The sequence below is a fragment of the Gavialis gangeticus genome, unplaced genomic scaffold (genome assembly GCF_001723915.1).
Source record: "Gavialis gangeticus isolate Ggan-Ray unplaced genomic scaffold, GavGan_comp1, whole genome shotgun sequence".
Classification (NCBI taxonomy): Eukaryota; Metazoa; Chordata; order Crocodylia; family Gavialidae; genus Gavialis; species Gavialis gangeticus.
In genome coordinates, this window is record NW_017729019.1 from 9,101,320 (window position 1) to 9,110,989 (window position 9,670).

Consider the following 9,670-nt stretch of genomic DNA (forward strand, 5'->3'; position numbering starts at 1 on the left):
ACCCCTGTCCTGAAAGCATGAAGGATTATTTAAATATATAATCATTTTTTAAATGGGAAAGCTTGTCACCAGCCTCACACATACACAAACCTACATGGGGAGAGGATCTGAGCTGCGTACAGACTTAACGATCATTACTTTAATCCACAAGGTCTCTTTTCCCCCCTGTAACTGCTGTAATCAAATAATAATCTAGTTTATTACATGCCAGGCAAAGTGCTTTAGCTGATCAGCCAATTGTGCTGCAAGGATAGAGAGCCTGAGCCTGCTGCTGGCTGTGGGGCCGGGAATGGGAAGAGAGAAACAATAGCTTCCTCTCACTGAAATTCACATCCTTATAAACTGTCCTAATGGGCCTGGAGTGGAAGCTGCATTCTTCAATTGATTCCTGAGTTTCAAGGGAGCTGGGGATTTAGCCACTGTTGTGGGCAGGTTTCGGTGAGAACACCTCTGCACAGGTTAGGAGAGGGTCTGAAAGGCTGGGGGTGACAAAGGGTCAGATAATAAAACTGCTATTTCCTCAAGCACGCAGTCTCCCTGTCTGCTTAGCTATGATATTTTACCTTTAGTTTAGCTACCTTTTATTCCCGTTACAGAGGCACTGAAGTTAGCAATGGGAGAGCCCAAACATATCACCCAGCCCATCCCCAGGAAGCAAGGCAGAATTGTGACCACTGCTGCCCCTGCCCGCAACCGCAGATGGAGAGACTTCCATATTATTTTCCTGGGGAAAGGCTGGAACGGCAAGATACTGCGTGATGGGTGTGCTGGAAAGGGCGGTCCCGTGCTGGACCCGGTGATCTAATACAGCGGGTCCCAATCTGTGGTACACAGACAACCCATCACTGGTATGTGTTAGCAGATTTCCTATAATTACTTTATATGACAACTTTGCTGGTGGTACTTAAGGTTGCGTCGTTTTAAATTGGTGGTGCAGAATCTGTCAGAGTTTGGAAGCCCTTGGTCTAATAGGGCTCCTCCCTGTTGAGTTGTGATCAGCAATGCTGCGGACGGCTAGATCTAGAGGGCACGGGCACACCAGCCGTTGCCTGACTTCTGTGTTGTTTCCACAAGACAAAAAGGGCCTGGAAAGGTCAAAAAACCTCAGGGTGGAGAAAGAGAGCAAAACTCAGCAGCCTCCACATCCCAATGTTTTAAGGATCTATAAAAAAACACTCCTGCCTTGGGGACTGCCCGTTCTCAAGCGCCTGGGCAGCGTTAGGGTCACCACAGGGAGCACTGTGCTAATAGCACTGCACGGGAGGGCTGGCGCGCTCCAGAAACCCTTCGCCTCCACGTCTCCCCTTCCAAGTCGACTTGCTTGTTCCCAGCCAGAAAGCTTATAGTTTCATAGTTTCTAGGGTCGGAAGGGACCTGAGTAGATCATCTAGTCTGACCCCCTGCCATGGCAGGAAAGAGTACTGCCCTGACTTATCCTCTCACCCCAGCTCCTAGTGGGCTGAGGGACCTAAAAAAGGCTGTGTGAGGCCCATTTATAGGAGGAGGCAAAGAATGCACCTCAGCCGCCTCTCCCGAAGAGCCTGCCCTCGTTATCCTTGATGGCAGGGAGCAAGTGATGCTGAGCAGTTATCTCAGCAGAGAGGCTCTGCCTTGGCTGTCTGCAGGAAGGCTTTCAAGGGGTGGCGGGCTTGCATCTTGCTCTTGTTAGCCGTGCCTAGAGGCCCCGGCCAAGCGAATCCTGGTAAAGCCTCAGCAAACACTTGACAAGGCAAGCTCGTGCAAATTATTATACCCGTTGCACAGGGGCTCAGGGAGCCCAAGTGATTTTTACGTAGCGTCGTGCAGAAAGCGATGAGTCAAATTAGGAGAGCTTCTCGGTCGCAGCTCTATGCCTCAATACCAAAACCCCCTTTTCTCTCCAAGTGAGCGAAGCTGGCTAACATGGCTATGTGGTGGCTTCACCAAAAGTTCATGTCTCCTGGCTGGCAGTCCCGGCAGGGGCTCATTTTGCGCCGAGGCCTTGGTGTGCTGCCTGCGATGCTGTCACCATGCCTTGGGATTGCTGCGCATCTCTCAGGTGTAGGGTGGGCACCTGCAAGGAAGTGGAGGGCAGAGTCCTGCTCAACAACGATGCTCTAGGAGACTGCACGTCTCCTGGGGAGGCACCCTGACCCCAGCCCTCGCAGCAGCCGGCATGATGCTCAGCGATGAAGTGACATCACCCTCTGGTGGTGAAGGTGGGAGAACTGCACGATACTGGGATTTTGGGGTAAAACAAGAAGAAACCAGGAGCCCTGAAATGCATAAGAATCACCAGGTCTGAGTTATCTCTAGAAAGCAGAAACTCAGTCCAGGTTTCCGGAGGGGCCCATGGGGGTTGAGTTGAGTTGGGTATAGTTTTATGGCCAGAACAAGGAAAACTGAGATTTCTACCCTGTTTCCACTGGAGGTCTGTGGCCTGTTCACAGCTGAAATCCAAAGCTAGGAGGATGTGAACCTGATGGGAATTGGGGCTAAAGGACAAGAAGAGTAGGAATGCATGGGGTGGTGAGGGCAGGGGTGGTCATTCTCTTCCTATCCAAGGGAGGAAACTTTCTGTAGAGTTAAGCCAGTAAAATATGGGGTGGGATGACACTTATTCCTGCTCTGGGTGTTCCCCCAGTTAGAGCTTACTTAGTGTACAATGCTTTTTCTCTTTTTCTCCCTCTCTTTCCAACACATTGGCCCATCAGTTTCTTCTATTTTAATTTCCCCTAGGATGGAGGTAGGAGATAAGTGTCCTTTAACAATGAGGCATGCTGGGAAAGCTCTGTAGTACATAAAGACCAGCCTTTTCTTCAGTCAGCACCTAGTCTACTCGTGGTAGGACCTTCAGGTACGGAAGAAAATGTGCCTTGGTATTTATTTGGGTTTTGCTGCTTTTAGACAGGTTTTATGCACGAAGCAAGGAACAGCTTTTAAACTGCATTATTTAGACCATTGTGCTTCTGCTCGGGGCCAGCCACATGGTTATTTTTGTCAGGCCACTTGCAGTTTAATCCTCTGAACCGCATTGTGCACTTAAGTACCCAGTGTGGTATGCTATAAAGAAGGCCAGAGTTGTTTTTTCCCCATACGTATAAGCGTTTCTGTCCTCAGGGGTTGGGAACCTTGTAGAAGCTTGAAATGCTATGTTCCCCGAGAACAGGGCGGCTGCAGCATTCACAAGGACAGCCCCAAAGAGCTACGCTTTCCCCTCTGGCTCCTGGAACTGCAGGCCTTCAAAAATAACCTGGACTGGTCTGTCCAGGCTCTGAGGTAGTGAGTGTTTCATGTGGCTAGGACCCCACTGGCGTTCCCTGTACATGAGTGTGCGCACGCATCCACACACGTGCACAAATACCTCTATGCATATGTCTTTATGCCTGGCTCCTGTCCCTCCCCGTTATCCGCTCCCTCAAGTCGTGCCCATGCTGCATCCCCTTAGTAAGCTGGTTTTGCTGGAACTGCAGTCGGTTGCACCCTATGCTCAGTGGAGGTGGGGGGGACCTTCCAGTAACGAAATGAAGATGCAAAACAGTGGATACGTAGCTTTAATTTCCTCTAGAAATTGCGTACTTGAGAATATTTCCTATTTTTAGGCCTGTTCCCCCACAACTCGTGTCAAAAGCTGAGACAAACAGGCTGTTTGCTGCGCTCCGCAGACTGTTTCCAGAGCCTGACCTTTCCAGTCACCTGGCACGAGGATCTTGCAGTACGGCTGCCTGGGGTCTGCTCACACGCTATTTCAGCGGGGACAGGGGCTTTTCAATCATCCGGTGTGCCTGCCGCCCTCGGTAAGAACTTGGCTACGATGCATTAGTACGATGCCCGGAGAGATGATGCTGGGGCAGCAGGATCTAGGAAGGAAATTCCTCCTAGCTGATTGTGAACCCAGCAGGACAGGCGAAACAACCTGCCCCTTTTGCCACCAAAACTTCTGTTCCCTCTGGTGGGATCAGAAATGCTTGTTTCTTTTTGCCCTCCATGGGGCAGTGATGTTGGCGAAGGGTGCTGAAGATCCCTGGGACATGGCTACTCTGGTGTGACTTGGTACACACCAGTATTTCTAGGTCTTAATGCAAGCGTGGCCGTGGGTCGGAGTAGTGGCGCGGCTCATCTAGGGCCCGTGCTGACCAAAAGCTGTCGCCTGCTTAACGAGCCCTTTGTGAAGATGAGGGGTATGTGCAGTGGTTATTTCTCCTGGTGTTCCCATACCCTTGTCCAGTGTTTGTGGGGTCACAGTAACATTGGCAGAGCTGCGTGATGTGCTGTGCCGTGCCCAGGCCATTGGGCTAGGATGTCTGCGCTGTGCCAAAGGCAGTGCCACGTCCTGGCTGCAGACACAGGGCACAAGGATGGCAATGGGCCCTTCCTGCCTCTCACGCCTACTGCCTGGCACCATTGCTTGATTTTTAGTGCCACCTGGTGGATAATTAATTAATGAATTAGTTATTGGATTGGAGGAGATGCGAGTTTTGGGACGCAGCTGTTTGGTATGTGAGGACAAGAGGTGTTAACGGCAATATCCTGAGCAGATTCCAGTGAGGCTAAATATATCCCTGTTGGCCTTCTCCCTCGTTCCCTGCCCAAAGCATCACATAGCTGTGCTTCACCAAGGTAGCTGCATATCAGCCCTTGCGTACGGGCTCTCTATCCAGCACTTTCAGACCCTGCGGTGCAAGATGGTGCGTGATGTAGTCGTCCTTCCTTGGAGGACTATGTCCCCGTTGAAAGAAGATACTAAGGTGCTCTAACGGGCCTTGTCTACCTTAAAACCTGTTGCCTTTTGACTTTGGTGATTGGTCCTTGGTAGAAATCTTCCTCCATTAGTGATTGACTTAGAAGGAAAATTACCCGTTCCTTAAATGATGTCAGTGACCCTCTTTTTTGCCTCTCAACCGCCTTATGAAGGAAAGAGGCCACGTGCTGCAGTATGTCTATCAAGACTGACCTTGCTCGGCAGAAAGATGCTGAAGCACTTTGCATTCCCTCTAGTCACTGGAAATACTGCAGTTAGCCACTTCGATTCCCCACCCTGAGACGTGTTTAGAGGGAGAGGAAAAAAAAAAGGCTCTGTGTGACAGCCAATACTGTGGGTGGGCTTAGGGAAAAAAAATCCATCCGTTTGTCGTGCGGGGGCTGGCTCCTAGGTAGGAAATGGCACGTTAACATCCCCTGTTCTGTGTAATCACAGACCCCAGGTTTGCCAGCAGTCTCCTTCAGAAACTCCTGCAGGCTTATTAAAGTCAGCAGACGCTTGGGTCCCAGAGACGTTTCATCTTCCATTAAAGCATCGTCACAGCCATGGATGGAGGGAACATGCTGGATGCGGAGGATTAGTGGGGGAAGGGAAAGCCCTGTGGTGAAGGGACTGCAATGGGACAAAGGATGTGTGAATTTATCTCCTGGCCTGGCTGTGCAGGCTGTGTGACATGGGGCAAGTCATTTAATCTCCCTACGTCCTGTTTGTAAAATGGAGGTGACAATTCTCCCTCTCACTCCCTGTGTTTAACTTCTTCAGACCATAGGATGTGTGGGGCAGGAGCTCTCCCCTGTATGTGTCTAGCTCTATTGGGCCTGGTCTTAGACAAGGCCTGGAGGTGATTAATATGCTTATTAATGGCCTCTCCACTGGCAAATCCTGCATTTCCAAATGGTATCTTTATAATTGTGCTGTACAACTCTGGAGCAGTCTGTTATCTGAACACGCAGGCGGCAGAGGTGGGCAAGTGGGTCTCTCAGCTTCCTGGCAGACCCTAAATACACCTGCAAAACAAAACTTTATGTCTCAGCATCTGCACAACCGTCCACCCCCAGACTATTCAAACAGCTTTAATGAGTTTTTGACCTCTCAGCTGCATTGTTATGAATCCCTTGGCATTTTACTCTCACCCTGAGACCCCGTGTTAATCAGGGCAATGGAGGCTGACAAAATCTTGATTGAAACATAGGTTCGGTGAGATGCTGCAAGCCTTTGGAAGTGATCAGGTTGCTCAGGAGGGGAATAGTCACCTACTGTGAGCACTTAAACAGCGATGGAGCAGGGCAATGGTCTCCTGCTGAAAACCCTGAGCCTGGAAGTGGAAGACATTGATTCTTTATCAGCAATATTATTTGTAGCCATGCCCAGTGACAGGTGTGGGTTTAATCATTCTTCCATCTGAGGAATAGCACTACAGCCGAGTGACAGCAACTCAGGCGGTCATCATTGATATGATACGTTTTCAAGCGGCTGATGCATCTTGTTGCTTCTGCCAGTTGAAGATAAGTGGTTCTACCAGGGACAGGCATTACACACAAACCGGTATAAATGATTGCGAACCAGTTCAAATCTGTAACACAACAGAAGTTCAGTGTGCATAAACCACTTTCAAAATGGATGGAACCAGTTTAAGGTAAACCTGGATGGATGCATCCGACTTAACTGATTTAGGTTAAATCGGTTTATTGAACTTCTGTCCCTGATCCACTCTAGATTCAAGTTAACTCTCAGACCCCCAGCATCCCAGGATGCTCTGCACCTCCTCCCTGGCAGGGTGGGTGGGCTAGCCTTAGCCCAAGCTGTCTGCTCCAGCTGAGCAGGGAGGTGTGCTGTCGTGCACCCTGGCTCCTGGCCTAAGCTACTGCAGGTATGTGGCTGCATTTCTGGAATCAAAAGTGAACATCTATTCACGTGCTTGTCGGTTCAATCTATGCAGTTTAGACTAGACTAACCCGCGAAGATTGAATCAATTCAGCCTTGGGCTTTCTGGCTGTCTGTACGTAGCCTTAAAGCACAGGCTTTTAAAAAAGCATGACATACATTTCCAGGCAGGTAGATTTATTTTATCGGTGTGGTTTTGACACCTGAAAGGAGTGTATTGTTCGTGGAAGGTCTGGTTGAGAGATGGAAAATGAAGTCTTCCATAGGTTGTACTGCTTATGAGCTACCAGTTCTAGCTTCTCCCACCGTGACGTGGTGTCTGTAGCTCCATCTGTTATAGTGTACTTTTCTATCTTCTGTTTGAGGTGGTTGCCTTTTGGGGCTCAGTTCAGATCCAGCATGTTGCAGATGTGACCTCTTCCCCATGATTTCATTTCCTCACTTTCTCAAGGTCATGATTTCCCTTGATTTTTAAAATGGGGGAAACCCCAAGCCCCTGGATTGGAAGTATGTGTAGGGCGAAACCTAACACCTGGGCTGAGAAGGCAAGTCTCTGTGGCCTGGTGTGTCCTTCAGAGGTGAATTCGGCTCTATCCCCAAGTGTCAAGGTTCAAGGGGCTCCACCACGTAGCTGCAACTATTTTTTCTTGGGGCAGCCACGAGTTTCCCAGGATATGCTGTTTGTGTGTCTGTGGCTTTGGGGACTGTGTGTGCCTGCAAACATGGGAATAGTCTCACTGGGGAGAATTTTCAGAAGTGCCTAAGTGGTTTAGGAGCCTCAGTTCCATTGGATGATAATAGATCTTGGGCTCCAAAGGGCCTCAGTCACTTTCAAAATAAGGGGCTTAGGCATGTTTCGAAACCTAAAAATGGTTCTGAGTATGTGCTTCAAGTCAGGCAAGTACTTGCACACCTTCCTGAATCGGGGCCTCTGGGGGAAATTCATACAGAGGCCCAGGAAACCACAACCACAGGGAGAAAAACGTCGTAGTGGCAGTGATACCATCAGGTATCACGGGGACCAGCACCATATTTAATTCTGTAAATGAATTAGCAAAGACAACCAGGGATTATTAATGACCAGTACTGCAAGGCCACTTCCTGTTTTCTGTCCCCAGAGGAAAAATTTCCACTGTGCCTTAGCCTGGGATAAAGAGCTGTTCATTGCCTCTTGTTGGATGCTGGGCTGATCAGTGATATATCGGCTCTCAGTGATGGCTCCTTGTCTCTTCCTTCACATCTGAAGCATGCCGGCTCTGCATTGGATTCTGGATAGAACAGGGAGCACAGGTTAATTTGCTATCTTTGGGATGTCCTTTGTTCATTGTAGAGCTGTTTCTCCCCTCCCACCCTTTCACTGACACTCAGCCTGCCTGTTCTATTATTCATGTCCCCTGTCTTCATGGGAATTGATCATAGATAAACAGTCATCAGAAAACAGGGCGTGTGGGCAAATGCATGTCTTAACCCATTGATGTTTGGATGCTAGGAAGAAGTGAAAACCCGCTTAAAGCTTGTTAACTGGCCGTCCCCAGGGGAAGATTGGAAGCTTGCCATGCCTCAAACTCCCCCTATGGATTTTTTTTTTTTTTTTTAAATCAAAGAACAACCTTCCTGTCCAAAGGAGAGATGATGTCTTCCTCCTAAGGCTGTTGGGGCCCTGGGGAGAGCAACATATTAAAACTGGAGAAGTCCCTTCCCTCTGTATCTCTTCGGGATGGGGTTGAGGGTGACCCACAGGGGCCCCTTGCTGTCTAGGGGTTGGTGGCCACTGGACCCATCCACAGCGAGCTCTCTGGCCCTGTCCTGAACAATTCTGGGGCTTGTTGCAGTGTCCTGGTCTCCATACAGAAGACACAACCCTTATTCCTCCAGCCCTTCCATCCTGCCAGCGTGGCGTGTGGAATAACAGCATCTTCCATGCTGACGGCAGCTCTTTCCATGTTTGTTGGCAAACACTCGGCCACCAGCTGAACGGCGTTGTTCTTGATGGCTGAGCAGAGCCAACAGCTACTAAAGGCTTCCCCTGCAATAGCATGTGTGCAAATATGCAGCGTCCCCCCCCCGCTGAAAAAAACCAGTGTCTTAGAAACGCAGAAGGGCCTGCGTGAGGTGGCGGAAGAGCCTTTAATGTTTGCCTCCGGTTTTCTTTGTGGGGACGTAAGGGAAGTGTCTATTGCTCGAGCTGCTGGCATTTTGCGCACCACGCGCCACTCAATTTTTACGCTCATTTTTTCAAGGATTCCTACAATTCCCGCGGACTTGGCCGACTCTGCAGATTTCAGCCCTTCGTTGGGGATCTCGGAGTGAAAGAGCGGTGGCATTTGTGTACTTGGGGGGACATCCACCCGCGTAGCGAGGCCGAGACGAGGCCGGTGTGCTTTGTACGAGCCATTTGTTGATAGCAAAGGCAAGGAGGGCAGAGCTGGGGTATAGCCCCCTCTATACAGCTTCTTTTTGCTCTCGCCCACGCGTAGCGACATCTCTGCATTTGGACAGAGCAGCGTGGCAGCGTGATACCTTCTGATTTTAAGTTTGCTTTGGCCTTGTTTCGGCACATTGGGATCCAGCCTGCCCCTCTCTCCCTCTGCCTCCGAAGGGAATTCATGTCCACGTTTCTTTCTACAGCTTTCCCAGTGTTTTTCTCCCCAAGGGCTGAGGACTCCTGGAATTGGGCGACGACCTGGCCGTCCCTGGGCCTGCCCGCACAAAAGCTGGTGGCACTGCCAGGACCTAAGTGAACCCAACAGATATGGTCTCCCCTGTGGGCTCTCCCTACAGCCGCTTCATCTCCTCAGGCGGGGAGCACCCGAAGGCCTCAGGCTTGGTGACGCTGGTGCAAATCTAAGGTCTGGCAGGATGGGAGTGTCCTCAGTGTGGCTGGGGGGCACGGGAGGGGGGGGCTAATCTCTTTCTTCAGCTTTTTCTTCCAGCTCCCGGGGCTGGCTTCAGACGCTTCTCCTCCTCCACACGAGGGCCGGTCCCGGGAAGGATCCGGCCCACAGCGCCTAGGCCCCGCCCCGCGGGCGCGGCAGCCAATGGCGG

The 9,670-nt window shown here is 50.4% G+C and overlaps 1 protein-coding gene across 1 annotated transcript in view; it reads left to right on the forward strand.

The window, feature by feature from the left end:
- Window positions 1–9,377: 9,377 nt before the first annotated feature.
- Window positions 9,378–9,670, forward strand: part of MAPKAPK2 (mitogen-activated protein kinase-activated protein kinase 2) — a 75,069-nt gene continuing 74,776 nt past the window's right edge. Inside the window, exon 1 of the mRNA XM_019513743.1 lies at window positions 9,378–9,452. Within this exon, the coding sequence (XP_019369288.1) occupies window positions 9,378–9,452 (75 nt within the window). The remainder of the gene's footprint in view (window positions 9,453–9,670) is intronic.